General features: G+C 45.0%; 2 protein-coding genes across 2 annotated transcripts in view; one reads left to right on the top strand and one right to left on the bottom strand.

Annotated features, from left to right (window-relative positions):
* Positions 1 to 550: 550 nt before the first annotated feature.
* On the bottom strand, positions 551 to 17,671 carry LOC121290665 (splicing regulator RBM11-like). Its single transcript, XM_041211412.1, has 5 exons — positions 17,097 to 17,671; positions 12,541 to 12,703; positions 9,937 to 10,015; positions 6,708 to 6,813; positions 551 to 1,692 (listed from the first exon to the last, which is right to left on the bottom strand). Exons 1-5 carry the CDS (start codon positions 17,187 to 17,189, stop codon positions 1,348 to 1,350), a joined length of 786 nt encoding a protein of 261 aa, XP_041067346.1. The 5' UTR covers positions 17,190 to 17,671; the 3' UTR covers positions 551 to 1,347.
* The window catches only part of LOC121290664 (stomatin-like), a 40,600-nt gene continuing 40,275 nt past the window's right edge, over positions 17,502 to 17,826 (top strand). Inside the window, exon 1 of the mRNA XM_041211410.1 lies at positions 17,502 to 17,610. The gene's annotated coding sequence lies outside the window, so the exon portion shown is untranslated. The remainder of the gene's footprint in view (positions 17,611 to 17,826) is intronic.

The raw sequence follows: 17,826 nt of genomic DNA, 5'->3' as shown, positions 1-17,826 counted from the left end.
CGCTGCAGACCATGTCATGTGGGTACACCCACTGTGCTGAAAGGGAGCTCCAGGATTTTGACCCAGCGACAGTGAAAGAATGGCGATAGGGTTCCAAGTTAGGATGGTGTGTTGCTTGGAGAGGAACTTGCAGAAGGTGGTGTTCCCATATATCTACTGCCCTTGTCTTTCTAGGTGGTAGGTAGGTAGTAATCAGCAGGAGGGTCCAGGAAATGGTAATAGAAGAGTCTGGGACTTTGAGTGTAAAGTACGATTTGGTGAGTGTGACTATGTCACGTTGATTAGTCTGTGGGACAGTTCTCCCAATCTTGGTACAAGTTCCCAGATATTAGTGTGGAGGACTTTGCAGGGTCGACTGGACAGGATGTGCCTTTGTCACTTTTGGTGCCTACATTGATGCAGGGTGGTCTGTCCCGTTTTATTCCTACTGCTGTGGATACAATATCTCCAATTCAGCGTGACTCAAGGAATCCTTCCCACTCTGGTTACAACGTCTCTAAGAGACGATCAACGTATACAACAAAATAACTTTTCAAGGTGAGTACAGAACTGTGTGCAAAAGCATTTAATTTGCTAAAGAGACAAAGAATTAGCCAACAATGAACTTATTGGTATTCTCATACTCATAGCGAGAATCCGCAGTTGCAGGCAGTGTGAATCAGAGACAGGCCGAGAACACTGCCAAACCATTTAACCCACACCACCTTCAAACGCAGTTCCCTGCTGATGGCAAAACTGTTGGGTAGTTTACCATAGTTTCCCCAAGTGCAAGTTAATTACATATCATTCAGTCATATTAGTTACACAGAAACCAATGAAGTATAAAGTGGCTCAATGCACTACTATTAACTCATCAACTCAAATTGCTCCCATTTGTGCTACCACCCGAGAGAAGTGAGCAGAAATTTACTCCAATTGCAATCAGTTCTGGAGCTTCTCTCAAGATGCATCCCAAGTTTGGAGTGACGTTAAATATATTTCACTGAACGGGTGGATGGGCATGAAATGTTTTAAACATCCATCAATAAATACTTGACTAAATTCCCTGTGATCACACTATCAACATTAGTCCCTGTGTGACGCCAACACTCTCAAAACCATACCCTCCACCTTCTTAATTTTAGATCACACATGTGGATTTGAACATCCAATCCAATTGCCACCTGAAAATTTGTCAGGGTATCTGTTTCCTGTTTAATGTAAGCGTATAGTAAACTGGTTTGATTTCTCTCAAGTCTTTCACACATCTTTCTCAGAGGGCAAAATGTTAGAACCTCTACATTTGGTTCACTCAAAGCCCTTCCCTCCACCACCACCCCTCCACACCCCCACCACCCCCCTCCCCCATCAGTATTTCTTCTTTTTGGATTTGTGCTTTTTGTACTGGCGCTCCTGCTGCTTGCTGGTGGTCTGAAGTTTCTCCCAGCTTCTGCTGTCGCTGTCGCTGTCTGACTCCTTCGCCTGCCCTCCGCCACCACCACTGCTGCTGCAGCAGTTTCCATGGATTGGGTCCCTCTGTTGCCAATTATCCCAGGCAGGCTCATAGGGCCTGGCCATAAAGTCCGGCATTGGACTGAAATGAGGCGCCTGAGCCGTGAGTCCCACCTGCTGTGCCATTGCCTGGTAATACTGCTGCTGCTGCTGAACCATCTGCGAATTGATGTGGTACTGCTGCAGCGCGTAAGTGTTCATCTGAAAAGAAAAGCAAACCACCTTAAGAATGGTGAAACACCTGAAGATTTCTGCACCCATCCATCTCCCCAGCACCCCCACACCATGTTTTCCCTTCCTCACTGCAGGCGCTGAATCCTGCCAGAGTCCGGTTCTGCAGGCACCTTTGCCGTGGGACTGAGGCTGTTGTTCTTCCAGCGAGCATCATCCAGCTGTCCAACAGTGGAGGGCGTCACACAGCCCAAGCCCTCTGCTCGGTGGTATTCCCAATGTCAGCACAAAGTGCAGTGGTGGTGAAAGTGATAAACATGATTGTGGAATGGAAGCTGGGGAGACAAGAACACAAGGTGCAGGGAGTGTTAATTTTACATGTGCAAAACGCAGGCACACAACCAACCCTCAAGTACAGTACTGAACTGTGTTAGAGGGCTTTGAAGGGTGAGCAATGAAGTACAAGGCAAGTTGATTAATGGGACTGCACACACAATGCCGTGAGGAATGAAAAAGAAAAGACTTGCATTTATATAGCGGCTTGCACAAGCTCCGGATGTCCCAAAGCGTTCTACAGCGAGTGAAGTGTAATCCCTGTTGTAATATAGGAAATGTAGGTATATAACTGCAGCACAGGTGCACTAGAATAATACTGAATCTAAAAGGGTTAAATTTTGAAGTAAGGTTGCACAAATTAAATCCCCTCAGTAAAGATTTAGAGATAATCTAATTGTGCTGCTTTAAATAATTTAAAGCATGGGTAGGATTGATGGAGAGGAACTATTTCCTGCAGTGGAGAGGATTCAGAGCAAGGGGGCATAACCATAAAATGAGGCCATTCAGGGGTAATGTCAAGAAGCACTTCTCCTCCCAAAGACTAATGGAAATCCAGAACTCTCTCCCCCAGAAAAGCTGCTGAGGTTGGGGAGTCAACTGAAAATTACAAACCGAGTTAGATTTTGTTATGGAAGGGTATAAACAATCACTGAACAAGGCGAGCACACTCAACTGGTTCCTGGGATGAAGGGTTTGTCCAATGAGGAAAGGTTGGGCAGGTTGGGCCTGTATCCATTGGAGTTTAGAAGAATGAGGGGTGATCTTATAAGACATAAGATCACATATAAGATCCTGAGGGAACTTGACAGGCTGGATGCTGAAAGGATATTTTCCCTTTGTGGGAGAGACTAGAACTAGGGGACACAGTTTAAGAATAAGGGGTTTCCCACTTAACACAGAGGTGAAGAGTTTTTTTTCTCTCTCAGATGGTCGTGTGTCTGTGGAACACTCTTCCCCAGAGAGCAGTGGAGGCAGGGTCTTTGATTATTTTTATGGCTGAGTTCGATAAATTCTTGATTGACAAGGGCGGCAAAGGGTATAGGGGGTAGGTAGGAAAGTGGAGTTGAGGCCCCAATCAGATGAAGCATGATCTTATCGAATGTGGAGCAGGCTCGAGAGGCCAACTGGCCTGCTCCTAATTCGTATGTTTGCAATGGATGAGTCAGTGGAGTTAGGATATAGATCAGTCATGATCTAGCTGAATGGAGAAACAGGTTTGAGGGGATGCATGGCCTCCCCCCTCCTATGTTCCTTCCTAGATCAGAACACAAAGGAGAACTCCCCTGCTCTTCTTCAAATGTTGCCACCTGGTCTTTACAGGGTCTCAGTATAAAGTCTCACCTGAAAGCTGCGCCTCCAACAGTGTAACACTCCTTCAGTACTGGAGTGTCAGCCTAGATTTTGTGATCAAGCACCCAATGACTATAGATACTTGGGGGAAAAATAAGTGCGCTTGATTCATTTAACAAGTTAAGGACAACAGGTAGCAGGATTCCACAGAGATACTCAATACATAGTCCAGCTTTCCACTTCCCCCACCCCAACCCTATGCCAGTGTGACTGAAATCCTCATCCATGAAACTCAACGTCTCCAATGCCTTCAATCATAGACAAATACCAACCTGCCCAACAATAAACTACACGTGTTCATCATGTCGGCTCTTGCTGGGAATCTCTGGCTGTCTAAACCTATCGCTTAATGCATTGGATTTGAAACTTGTCCTCGGCCTTGCATCCATCCTAACTCTACATACCACATCCTTGGGTCCACCAGCACTGATCTTAATTGCCTCCTCTCTCTTACCATCAGCCATCTTATTTCCCATTACACTTTAGGTGCCAAGCTCAATGTGTCAATGCAAATTTCTGTGTAAATTTTATAAAAAGGCTTAAAAAACCCCAAAAGCTATCATTTTAAATATTGAAGCCATCCTGAAATAAAATACTGTGCTACTTCAATGACCTGTTTATGAGTTCACCATGTTTACTTAACAACAAGTTGATTTTATTGCCTTAAAGAAACATGCTTCAGCAACAGAACCATATTGTGCTTACAGGTTTTGATGTTGCTATCCCTATAAAATTGTGTAGCCTTTAATAAGTGTGCTCCTCCAATAAAACAGTGAAAGCCTCTGACATAACGGTGATAAAATATGTGAATCCCCTGGCATGATGGTGTAACCCCTGGCCTGATGGTGCACCCCCTGGTCTGATGGTGTACCCTTTGACCTGATGGTGTACCCTCTTAATAAGTGTACCCTCTGATAAAATAAGTGTACCCTCTGATAAAATAAGTGTACCCTCTCAGTGTACCCTGAAACGGTGCACCCTCTGATAAAATAGTGTACCCACTGACTTACCAATAGCAGCATCACGGAGGGTTTTCTAGTATATGTAAAAATGGTACATGTGCGTGCATTTTGTCCATCATACTCCAGATGTCACACTTTGTTACAGGTGCAAAACAAGCTTTAAAAAAGAGAAAGAAAGCCAGTCACCTAATGGTTCTGACCTAGGGCCTGAAACTGATGAGCATTTTCCAATCTTCACTGTTCCCTCACGCAACAATTAAACTCAAAATGATCTTCCAACCTGCATTTACTTAACAATAATTAAACTTTGTGGCCTTCACTGGTTGAACTTAGCAGCACAATAATACATTTGAGTATCACAGTCTGGTCTTCATAAAACAGCATTTTGTCATTGAGTATTATTCAGCAAAAGAAAAGTCTTAAGCCTCTCATTTGTCATTTATTTCAATCTTAGCTTTGGTTTCTTTTCACTAGCTCACTTTACTTCTGCTTCCAGGCCTTGGTTACTGCTGCTGGTGGATCACCTGTGGGTTTTTTTTTAAGATTCAGAGGCTAAAGGTGAGGTAAATTAAGAAAATCATGTTTAGGTAACGTTACATTGTGTTTTTGAAAACCAATGAAAGGAGGTAGATTTACGAGGTAAATTCCTAGGAACAAAAGAAAGAGTAAGGAAACTCTATGTTGGTAAAGTGGAGTATTTCAGCACCATTTCATTTTAAACATCCAGAGGGTTACTATTGACCAGAAACTGAACTGATCCAACCATATAAATACTGCGGCTGCAAGAGCTGGTCAGAGGCTGAGAATTTTGCAGTGAGTAACTCACCTCCTGACTCCTCAAAGCCTGTCTGCCATCTACAAGGTACAAGTCAGGAGTACGATGGAATACTCTCCACTTGCTTGGATGAGTGCAGCTCCAACACTCAAAAAGCTCGACACCATCCGAGACAAAGCAGACTGCTTGATTGGCACCCCATCCATCACCTTCAACATCCACTCCCTCCACCATTGACGTAGTGGCAGCTGTGCGTATCATCTACAAGATGCACTGCAGCACCTGACCAAGGCTCCTTCAACAGCACCTTCCGAACTCATGACCTCCACCATCTTGAAGGACAAGGGCAGCAGATGCTTGGGAACGCTACCAATTGCAAATTCCCTTCCAAGCCACAGACTATCTGGGCTTGGGACCGTATTGCTGTCCCTTCAATATCGCTGGATCAAAATCCTTGAACTCCCTTCCTAACCGCACTGTGAGTGCACTTACACCACATGGACCACAGGAGTTCAAGGTGGCTCACCGCCACCTTCTCAAGGGCAGTTAGGGATGGGCAATAATTGCCAGCATAGCCAGTGAGGCCCAGACCCCATGAACAAATAAATTTTTAAAAATCTGTGGATTGGGGACTGACTCAGATTTGACGGGGTTACCACCTAGTCAAGGATCCACAGCTGGGCCACAGTCTGCATGTTTCTCCAAGACTGACAGACCAAACTGCTCTGCATTTTTTGTTTTTTGCCTAATGCTGTCCAGCATCAAGAGTGCTTGGAAAGCACGTGTCTGGACCCTCATTACCAATTCCACCCTCAGCAATTTGCTCTGGCTGACCCAGGCTGCTTGCAATATTGCACCCTGTTCAACTCGAGATTACAACCCCAGATTCTCATCACAAAAATCACCTCCTTGCACTGCCTTCCCCCACCTCAGCACAGCTGCTACTGCAACTCTCATCCGTGCCTGTCACCTTCAGATGAAACTATTCCAGCAGACTCTACTCCCTTGGCAGGCCTCCCATTGTCCAACTTTCATGAACTTCAGCTCACCTGGAACTCTGTTGCCCATAATCCTAACTTGCAACAAGTCCCGTTCATCTTGTGCTCACTGGCCTGCACTGGCTCTTGGTCCAATGCTTCCATTTTAAAATTCCCATTCTTGTATTAATATTTCCTTATGTCCTCATCCTTCCTACTCTTTGTAACCTTGGCTGGCTCGAGAACAATCCCCACAAAATTCTCCACATTCTGCCTCTTTGTGCACACCCATCCCTTTGCCCCACCAGTGAGGCTCTTTAGACCTCAAACTCTGAAACTCCTCTTTAAACCTCTCTGCCTCTCTTTCCTCCTTTAAAGATCCTCTTTCCAACCAACTTCTTTGACCAAGCTTTTGATTGCCCATCCTAACAGCTCCTCCTTTGTCTCATCCAATTTGGACTGATTATGCCTGTGCAAAGCGCCTGGGGACGTTTCTCTACATTAACGTCGCTATATAAATGCAAGTTGCTGTTGTAGGAAACACTTTCTGCATCCTTAGAAGTGGCTGGTTACCTACTGAACAAGGCTCTAGGCCTGACAGACCTCGAGTTTCCAATCCACAGGGCTTCATAACTTCATACTCACTATAGCTTGCCAGTAGTAAGGGTCAGGGTGGCTGAAGTTGTTGTTCATGGTGTATGGTGGAGTCAGACACAGCGAAGAACTTGGTCTATCTTGGAATGGAGTGTTCCTAAAACAATATACAGTGAATATATTAACAGGAGACAGAGGGAGGCAAGGGCAGACTTGTGCATCATCCTCTGTGCACTGTATTACAATGCCTCCAAGATTTAAAAATATTCAGCCAGTGTTTTCAAATCCCACCCTGATCTCACCATTCCCTTTCTCTGTAATGTTCTCCAAGATGTCTGCCCTCCTCCAATTCTGGCCTCTAGCACAGCCCTGATTGTCATTGCTCTATCACTGGTAGTCATGCCTTCAGCTGTTGGGCCCCAAGGTCTGGAATTCTCTCTCCAAACCTCTCTGACCCTCTCTCCTCTTTCAAGGTGCTCCTTAAAACCTACCTCTTTGACCAAGCTTCTGGACACCTGGCCTCATATCAACTTTACCATGTTAAAGGTGCTACACAAATGAAAGTTGCATGACATATATAGAATTACATTAGAATGTACAGCACAGAAACAGGCCATTTGGCCAAACTACTTTATGCTGGTGTTTAAACTCCAGAGAATTTCCTCATCGCAGCCTTTTACAATATCTTCCTATGCCTTTTTTTCTTAGCAATCATCCAGATTCCTTTTGAAAGCATCCAAGCTATTTGCCTGAATGATTCCTGTGGTGGTTAAGTTCCACAGACTAAGTAGCGAGTAAGGAAATTGTTCCTTATTTCCCTGACTCAGAAGTCAGCAACCTCCAGCTCCAGAGCCGCAGGCAGCTTGTTAAACATCTTATTTGTGGCTTTCAGCCTTTTCCAGTTGAATTGAAAAGCACCATTAAAAAAGTTAGTCAGGAAAGGTAAGAGCTGTGTTTTTATTGTAGGGATAAGAGGCTACTCATTATGCAGCGCCTTATGATTTTATATCATTTTAACAAAAACATTACTGTACTCTAAGTAAACCAGTTTGGGTGTTGTAGCTACACCATGGTTCTAGATAATGCCTTTGGTTCCAGGAACAGGTTTTATGGTTGCAACCATTATTGATTTTAATACAACCAAGATTATAAATTATTCTGAATATGCTACCAGAAGCTATTTTTTCATCATGAGCATCAATAGCCAAAAAAATTCTACGCATCTTAAGTAAAAGTTTATTTTAAAGATCATTATACTGGCAACATTTTAGTTAAAAAGTCAAATAATGCAATAATTAAGTAGGTCTAGTTTAATTTTGACATTTTTCTATTTATTATATATATAACCTATGCACTCTAACGGAGACAGTTGACAATTTGCCAAGTATTTGTTATAGTAACGGCGAATTTATGTCTTACAGCTCCCAATGCTTTTATTTTAGGCATTTTTTTTAAAAAGCTCTTAAGTTAAAATAGGCTATCAATCTATTCTCTGCCCTCTTGGATTTATTAGTAACTATCTTGTCCCAATGGACCCTAGTTTTAGATTCTCTCACAAGTGGAAACATTCTCTCCGTGTCTATGCTGTCCAATCCATTCAAAAAGTTAAATGCTCCTGTTAGGTTTCCTCTAAATCTTCTCTTTCTCAAAGAAAATAGCCCCAGCCTATTCAATCTTTCTCAATGACTGCATTTTCTCTATTCTGGTAACATCCTTTTGTAATTTCTCTAGTGCTTCTAGGATGAGGACCAGGACAAGATGAGGCCTGATCAGGGTCCAATAGAGGTTTAACGTAACTTCACTACTTGGAATTTCATAGCCATAGAAATAATTCCCATGCAGATGCTCTGCTAGCATCTTAACTGCTTTGCTGACTAATGTTGCTTGTAATCATTTGTTCCCTATTTCCCAAAATCACTTTGCTCTTCTACTCCATTCAGTTTCTTATTTTCTACATTGTAGGTATTGTTTCTATTTTCCAATCAAAGTAAAATACCTCATGTTTATCCATTAAGGTTTATCTGCCACTCAACTGTTCATTCTGCAAGCTTTCTAATATCACCATGCATTATGTATGAATCACAAAAAGCAAGCATTCGAGTTCAACAGGTAATAAGAAAGGCAGATGGAATATTGGCCTTTATTTCAAAGGGAATGGAGTATAAATATAGGAAAGTCTTGCTAAAACCATACAAGACACTAGTTAGACCATACCTAGGATACTGTGAACAGTTCTGGTCCCCTTTTCTGAGGAAAGATACACTGGCATTGGAGGCAGTCCAAAGAAGGTTCAGCAGAGGCAGCGACGCAGGTGGGGAGTGGGCGGCTGGTGAGGGGAGGCGAGGAAGGGAGAGAAGCGAAGGGGAGAGAGAAGCAAAGAGAGGAGTGGTGAAGGGGGGAGAGGGAAATGGGGGTGAGAATGGGTAAATGGGGATAGAAAGGAAGGGGGAGGGCAGGGGGGAAGGGGAGGGCAGGGGGGAAGGGGAGGGCAGGGGGGAAGGGGAGGGCAGGGGGGAAGAGGAGGGAAGGGGAGAAGGGGAGGGCAGGGGGGGAAGGGGAGGGAAGGGGGGGAAGGGGAGGGAAGGGGGAAGGGGAGGGCAGGGGGGAAGGGGAGGGCAGGGGGGAAGGAGAGGGCGGGGGGAAGGAGAGGGCAGGGGGAATAAGAGGGCAGGGCGGAAGAGGAGGGCAGGGGGGAAGGAGAGGGCAGGGGGAAGGAGAGGGCAGGGAGAAGGAGAGGGCAGGGGGGAAGGGGAGGGCGGGGGGAAGGGGAGGGCAGGGGGGATGGGGAGGGCAGGGGGGAAGGAGAGGGCAGGGGGGAAGGAGAGGGCAGGGGGGAAGAGGAGGGCAGGGGGGAAGAGGAGGGCAGGGGGGAAGAGGAGGGGAGGTGAATCTGGATAGATCGAGATAGATTGAGAAAGAATTTTTTCACCCAGAGGGTGGTGGGAATCTGGAACTCACTGCCTGAAAGGGTGGTAGAGGCAGAAACCCTCATAACATTTAAGAAGTATTTGGATGTGCACTTGCGATGCCATGGCATACAAGGCTATGGGCCAGTGCTGGAAAATGAGATTAGAATAGTTAAGTACTTATTTGACCGGTGCAGACTCGATGAGCCGAAGGGCCTTTTTCTGTGCTGTAGACCTCTATGACTCCTCCTGTACCAACCTGGGCAGTATCAGCAGGTTATAGGGACAGTGGGAGGTCCCTTTCCCAATAATCCCTAGCACATGCAGAAATACCTCCCCTTTCTTTGTTCCAATGGAAAAGGTTCATATTATACCTGCTATCTTGTGTCGCTCGGCATTGAGTGTTGTCCACTCCCGGGTGTGTCATGCTTAGATCCACTGTATGAGAGCTCCCTGGAACACAGGCAAACACAGCTGTCCTGTTACCTTCACAAAACACCCCGTTGCTCAGCTCATAAATGGTGGTATCAGTTACAATGTGCTGTCAAAAAAACTATTAGCTACTATGTTTTAGCTTTGTACAACGCTGTTCATGTGTTATACACTTAACTTACCCAATCAGATTGTCCAACCGCTAATGTAAACAAGTCGGGATTCCTTGTTCCATTTATGTAAAGATTGGACTCTAGTTGTGATCAAATCTGTTTGCTCTGTTTGAACTTAATTAACATCCTATGATCGAACAAAACAGGTTTTACTGTAACACTTAATACCCATAGGAGAGAGAGTTCCAGACTTCCATCACCCTTTATGTAAAGAAGTGCTTTTTGACATCACAATGAATGCCCTAGATGAATTTTAAGGTTATGACCCCTTGTTCTGATCGCCTCTCTCCCTTCACTGCATCCCCCACCAGAGGAAATAGCTTCTATTTATCCTGTCAATTCTTAATAATCGCCTTAAACATCTCAACTTAGTCATCCCTTAAATTCCTTCACTGTCATTGGGTCAAAATTCTGGAACACCCTCCCTAACAGCACTGTGGGTGTACCTACACCATGGACTGCAGCAGTTCAAGTAGGCAGCTCACTACCAGCTTCTCAAGGGCAGTTAGGAATGGGTAACAAATGCTGGCCTAGCCAGTGACACTCATATCGCATCAATGAAATCAAAAATACATGTTTAACACAAAATCTGTACTAGTTGTGGGGGTTAACAACAGAGCTTTCAGTCTTGGAGTGCTGAAACAAGATGAATGGTGCCTGTTAGTTTGGGTAGTGAAGGGGAGTGTGAAGGATGAATAGCTCTGTTTGTAATAAATATCAAAGAAAGATAGGTCAGTGAAGGCCATGTCAGAGAGGTGCGATGAGTCACGTAGAAAGAACAATGAACAAAGGGTGGCGTAGCACACATGCTCACTTGGGCAACAAGAGCAATAACATTACTTAACGCAAAGAACATGCTGATGTAGTAACTTCAGATTAGGGAAATGTAAATTAAGCACAATCAACCCTTTCAAGACACAATGCACCAAAGCCCTAAGGGACCTTTAACTTGTTTGCTTAGACTAACATGAGCACTCAAGATGTCATGACTTCAGGTATCAAAGTGTCCATTGTTCATGACTATTTCTTGGTACCAATTTTATTGATACTGCACATAATGGCTTATATCAACAAAGGATATGATTCAGACATCTCAGTATTCCCTGCTCCATTAACTTGTATTCAAGGGAAATGTTACATGACAATATCTGATAAAACTACCTATCAACCTACCACGCTCTCAGGGGATTAATGGAAATATTGATTTTCACATCCAAACCTCACTTCAACACATAATCATAATGACATTTAAGTGCAGGACTGAAGGTATGCTGCATTGTTGGAGATGCTGTCTTTCAGATGAGACATTAAACTGAGGTCCCATTGATCAGATGGATTCAGATGCCCAGCACTTTTCAAAGAAGGTTCTCCCAGCATTTTGGCCTACAACTGTCCCTCAACAAACACTAACGAAACAGGCTAACTAGCCATTTGCTTTTAACTAGCTATTTGTTGTTTCTGGGACACTGCTGTGAACAAGAGGACTCTTGTGGTTGTCTATTTAACAACAGTGATGATATTTGGTTGTAAATTGCTTTCACTCTTGATCTAAAACATAACCAGTTACATATAGGTCAGGATCAAATGCATCAGCTGAATTTTATCCTCTCAAAATTGAGGCGATTGAGATCAATGGAAGTCCCTAGTGAGCAGCACTCTCACCCCTGACTCAGAAGGTCGATGGTTTAAGTCCCCCTCCAGAGACTTGAGCACCCGAGCTTGGCCATCACTCAAGGCCACTATTGAGGAAGCGTTGTACAAACAGAGGTGTGGTTTTCTGGTGACATGTTAAACTGAGGCTCCATGTTAGGTGGGTGCAATTGACCACCATTTCGAAGGAGAGCATGGGAGTTCTCTCTGGTGCGCTCGGCCCCTCAACCAAGATCACTAAAACAGATTATCTGGTCATTATCAGATTCTTATTTGTGGGAGCTTGCTGTGCACAAATTGGCTGCCATGTTTCCTACATTACAACAGTAACCACATTTCCAAAGTACTTTATAGGCCGTAAAGTGCTTTGTAATGTCCTCAGGTGGTGAAAGAAGCTATATAAATGCAAGGCTTTCTTTTCTATCTGCCCGCTTTATGGTGGCAGTCTACATTGGCACTGTCACTCAGCAGGGGAGGAAAGTATGTTTTCTAGTCACAAGAGAACAACTTAAATCTCCTTCCTGACTTCTAGATTTCCTCAAGATACAGAGTATTGACTGATTGCAAAGGCCTCTAGCTCTCTGATTAATGGGGTGCTCTGGCAGAGCTAGGGCACCCTAACACTGAGCTCCTTCCGATACAACAGATATCAGGACCTTGAGAAATCACTGACACAAACCCAGTAGGCCAGCAAATGCTAAAATGCAGAACCACGTGACATACCAGAGCGATACTGCAGATTCAGCGGTCTACCATATAATCTGATTCCATTTAGCAAGGTGATGGCATATGGAACGGACTCTGTGTGCTTGAAGCAGACGAACCCATAGGTCTTCTGTCTGCCATCCTTGTCTTTAGCTATGTGCACCTTGGTCAATGGTCCAGCCTGCAATCACACAAGAGCGCCAGTCATAAGGTTACTGACATGTTAGCATCATAAAATCTTGCAGCAAAGGAGGCCATTTGGCCCATTGTGCCTTTGCTAGCTCCTGTCCAAAGAGATTTGGTCAAGAACTTTGAAGGGGAAGAATTTGCAGGGCCATGGGTAAAGAACAGAAATAACTGAATAGCTCTACCAAAGAGGTGGCACAAGCACAATGGGCTGAATGGCCTCCTTCTGTACTATATCGCTCCATGATTCTAAGGAATTAGTTAAGTTCCTGTCAGTAAATGGGATTTGGAATTATTAGAAATACACTTGTGGATAGGTGCGATAGATGGGTCGAATGCCTGAAACTGTTGGCAAGTGGATTGTAGTCCCAGTAGATGAGAGAAAGCTAATTTCACAGGTGTTTACTGAAATCTGAGTCACAGCGCTCGTCTCACAGCACCTTCCTGGGACCAACAGAGGGAGCTGCCTATCAGAAGCTTTCGAAAGGAAAGAAGAATTTTATTTAGAATTATTAAAATACATTATTAAATTATTACAGCAGCACAGAAATCGGTGATTTGGCACAACAGGTTTGTGCTGTAGTTTTTGTACCACACACGAGCCTTCTTCCACCTCTCTTTATCTAACCCCATCAACACAATTGCTATTTCTTTGCCCCTTGTGTGTTTGTCTAGCCTCTCCTAAAAAAACATCTCTGCTGCTCACCTCAGCCACACCCTGTGGTCTCGAGTGCCACGTTCAAGTCAGTCCCTAGGCAAAGATACTTCTTTTAAATGCAAAGTACTACAGATGTGAGATTTGAAATTAAAAAAAACAGAAAATGCCGGAAAGACTCAGCAGGTCTGGCAGCATGTGTGGAGAGAGAAACAGAGTTAACGTTTCAGGTCCAATATGATTCCGAAGAAATCAGGGTCTGAAGAAGTCATTTTGGACTCGAAATGTTAACTCTGTTTTTCTCTCTTCAGATGCCACCAGACCTCCTGACTTTTTCCAGCACTTGCTGTTTTTATTATGCTTCACAGACTCACAGAATTCTTACGGTATAGAAGGAGGCTATTCAGCCCATTGTGTCTGCACCGGCTCTGAGCATTTTAACTTTGTGCCAATCTCCTGCCTTTTCCCTGTAACCCTGCACATAGTTTCTATTTCGCTAATCATCTAATGCCCTCTTGAATGCCTCAATTGAACTTGCCTCCACCACGCATTCCAAACCCTAACTGCTCGCTGTGTTTTTTCTCACCTCGGATTTGCTTCTTTTGCAAAACACTTTAAAACTGCCTTCTCTGGTTCTCCATACGTTTACAAGCGGGAACAGTTTCTCCCTATCTACTCTGTCCAGATCCCTCATGATTTCTATCAAGTCTTCTCTTAGATTCTCCTCTCCAAAGAAAACAGTCCCAACTTCTCCAATCTTCTCTCATAACTAAAGTGTCTCATCCCTGGAACCATTCGCGTAAACCTCTTCTGCACTCTCTCCAATGCATTCACATCCTTCCTATAGTTCCTTCTCGCACCTGTCATTGACCATCCCATATCTATGGTCCCATTTCGATCATATATTTAGGGGGCAGCCCCTCTCACAGTTTACTGTCCATTGTTCTCCACCCAGAGTTCAAATGGACACTGAGATTTAAAAAGGAGGGTGCAAGAGAATTTCCAAAACAGGTGTTGAAAGACCGGTTTATTCTCCTCTTGTGTTAGTTACTCGAACCACCTCTTTATTCTCAGCAGCATCAAAATAAACAGCAGAGTTGAAGCTGTAACCGCACCTCCCCTTGCATCTGGACTCATCAAATTCTGTAGTGCCCAGAGTGAATACTGGGCAAATATTGGCAAGTAAGAGACTTGTCATGATGTCTGCCTGACAGCAAAGCCAACCAGAGGAGTGGAGGTGAAGGGGTGGGTGGGGACTATCTCTTAAAAGACGAGGGAGAGTCTCCCTTCTTTAAGTCCCCTGATTAAGTCCTCCTATCTCCTCCAGCTGTAAACCCTTCACCTCTATGTCCCTCCAATTCCGGTCCCTTGAGCATCCCAGAATCCCTTCACTCCAACAATGGTAACTCTGTGCACACTCTGCAACCATATCTTGCAACCACTCTGCCTCTCTCCTCATTAAAGAAACCTCTTTGATCAAGATTTTAGCCATCCCCAACGACCTCCTAATCTCCTCCTCTGGTTCAGCACCCAAGTTTTTTCTTGGGTGGGGAGGGGGGTGGATCTGGGAGGTATTTAACAGAAGAGGGGGGGGGGCGTGGATCTGGGAGGTATTTAACAGAAGAGGTCAACTTCAAGGGTTTCTCTCCCCCCCCAAGGGATGGTAGATTTTTCTGGGTGTATGAGGGTTGGCTCAGGAAGTGCGGGTTTGGGGATATTTTAAAGGGTATATTGGTATATTTTTAGGGGTGAGGTTTTTCTTGGGTATATTTTCCAGGAGTGTTCCAAGGCTTTGAGGATAAATAGTGCAGCGGTTTTACAAGGGCAATCTCTGGGGTAGATTATGTGGGGTAGATTCATGGGGAACATATCAGGGAGGGTTCTTGGGAGGGGGGGCAGCGGGTTTGGGGGTATTCCCAGGGGTATATATTTGAGTGGGAGGATTTTTTGGTGGGTATATTTTCTTTGGGGGGGATGGTAGATTTTCAGCAGTTGATTTTACAGGAATCTTTCAGGTTGGGTTCTCCGGGAAAGAATGGGTTTCAGGGGTATTTTCAGGAGGTATATTTGGGAGGAAGGTTTTTCGGGGAGTGGAGTTTCAGGGGCAGGTTTTGAAGGGCAGATTTTCAGGGGTAAATTTTCAGGGGTAAATTTTCAGGGGTAAATTTTCAGGGGTAAATTTTCAGGGGTAAATTTTCAGGGGTAAATTTTCAGGGGTAGATTTTCAGGGGTAGATTTTCAGGGGTAAATTTTCGGGGTAGATTTTCAGGGGTAAATTTTCAGGGGTAGATTTTCAGGGGTAGATTTTCAGGGGTAAATTTTCAGGGGTAAATTTTCAGGGGTAGATTTTCAGGGATAAATTTTCAGGGGTAGATTTTCAGGGGTAAATTTTCGGGGTAGATTTTCAGGGGTAAATTTTCAGGGGTAGATTTTCAGGGGTAGATTTTCAGGGGTAAATTTTCGGGGTAGATTTTCAGGGGTAAATTTTCAGGGGTAAATTTTCAGGGGTAGATTTTCAGGGGTAGATTTTCAGGGGTAAATTTTCAGGGATAAATTTTCAGGGGTAGATTTTCAGGGGTAAATTTTCAGGGGTAGATTTTCAGGGGTAAATTTTCAGGGGTAGATTTTCAGGGATAAATTTTCAGGGGTAGATTTTCAGGGGTAGATTTTCAGGGGTAAATTTTCAGGGGTAGATTTTCAGGGATAAATTTTCAGGGGTAAATTTTCAGGGGTAGATTTTCAGGGGTAAATTTTCAGGGGTAGATTTTCAGGGATAAATTTTCAGGGGTAGATTTTCAGGGGCAGATTTTCAGGGGCAGATTTTCAGGGGTAAATTTTCAGGGGTAGATTTTCAGGGGTAAATTTTCAGGGGTAGATTTTCAGGGGTAGATTTTCAGGGGTAAATTTTCAGGGGTAAATTTTCAGGGGTAGATTTTCAGGGGTAAATTTTCGGGGTAGATTTTCAGGGGTAAATTTTCAGGGGTAGATTTTCAGGGGTAGATTTTCAGGGGTAGATTTTCAGGGGTAAATTTTCAGGGGTAGATTTTCAGGGGTAAATTTTCAGGGGTAGATTTTCAGGGGTAAATTTTCAGGGGTAGATTTTCAGGGATAAATTTTCAGGGGCAGATTTTCAGGGGCAGATTTTCAGGGGTAAATTTTCAGGGGTAGATTTTCAGGGGTAAATTTTCAGGGGTAGATTTTCAGGGGTAGATTTTCAGGGGTAAATTTTCAGGGGTAGATTTTCAGGGGTAGATTTTCAGGGATAAATTTTCAGGGGCAGATTTTCAGGGGCAGATTTTCAGGGGTAAATTTTCAGGGGTAGATTTTCAGGGGTAAATTTTCAGGGGTAGATTTTCAGGGGTAGATTTTCAGGGGTAAATTTTCAGGGGTAGATTTTCAGGGGTAGATTTTCAGGGGTAGATTTTCAGGGGTAGATTTTCAGGGGTAGATTTTCAGGGGTAGATTTTCAGGGGTAGATTTTCAGGGGTAGATTTTCAGGGGTAAATTTTCAGGGGCAGATTTTCAGGGGTAGATTTTCAGGGGTAGATTTTCAGGGGCAGATTTTCAGAGGGTATTCGGGGTTGTGCTCCGAAACTCAGGGGAAGTGAGTTTGACGGGTATTTTGAGGATAAAGCGGGGCTTTCTGCGCGGGATTTTTGAGGGTTATTTACCCACCGTCGCTCCAGTGTCTACTTATTAATTAATTAATTAATTTATTCATTTGGCCTTTTACCTGCAGGAAGAGCTCGAACAGGATCTCCTCCCGGGTGCTGCTGTCCAGGTTCCCCACAAATATCGTCCTGTCCGCCTCGTCCTGTTTACTCATGGCCCCGGGCCCCCTCTCTCTCACTCCGGCTCACCATCAATCCAGGGCTCGAGGCCGCGCTACCATCCTTCCCCCCGCGCCCCCGAGACGGCTGCAGAGCCCAGAACCAGGAACCCTCCCAGCCACAGGGGGCGCGGGAGCTGGAGGAACCAGCTCACAGTGAGCGGGGCGGAGTACTCCCAGCCGGCAGAGGGCGCGGGAGCTGGAGGAACCAGCTCACAGTGAGCGGGGCGGAGTACTCCCAGCCGGCAGAGGGCGCCGGAGCTGGAGGAACCAGCTCACAGTGAGCGGGGCGGAGTACTCCCAGCCGGCAGAGGGCGCGGGAGCTGGAGGAACCAGCTCACAGTGAGCGGCGCGGAGTACTCCCAGCCGGCAGGGGGTGCGACATCATGAGGATCAAGCGCACCAGCAGTGGATTGAGGTATTCCCAGTCAACAGGGAGCGCTGTACCTGGAGAACTCCACAGCGACAGCAGGGAGAGGCAGCGCTGGTCGGCTGGGGGCGCAGTAGCCAGCGTACTCAGCACACCACCGGGGGTTGGGGGGGGGGGGGTGGGGTGTGGTGGGAGGGTAGGTGTGATGTAAAGTACTCACGCCCAGTGGATGGCGCTCTAGCCGGAAGGCTCAACACACTATTA

Source organism: Carcharodon carcharias, chromosome 18 (genome assembly GCF_017639515.1).
Source record: "Carcharodon carcharias isolate sCarCar2 chromosome 18, sCarCar2.pri, whole genome shotgun sequence".
Taxonomy (NCBI): Eukaryota; Metazoa; Chordata; class Chondrichthyes; order Lamniformes; family Lamnidae; genus Carcharodon; species Carcharodon carcharias.
The sequence above is the reverse complement of the archived record's forward strand: the minus strand, read 5'-3'. Positions and strand labels throughout refer to the sequence as shown.

Coding starts and splice junctions, on each gene's coding strand:
- LOC121290665 (XM_041211412.1), bottom strand. CDS start 17,189: ATGAGTAAACAGGACGAGGCGGACAGGACGATATTTGTGGGGAACCTG. Junction 10,016..12,540: donor GAATCTGCAGTATCGCTCTG/GTATGTCACGTG, acceptor CCTGTGTTCCAG/GGAGCTCTCATACAGTGGAT. Junction 6,814..9,936: donor CGAGCGACACAAGATAGCAG/GTATAATATGAA, acceptor ATATTGTTTTAG/GAACACTCCATTCCAAGATA.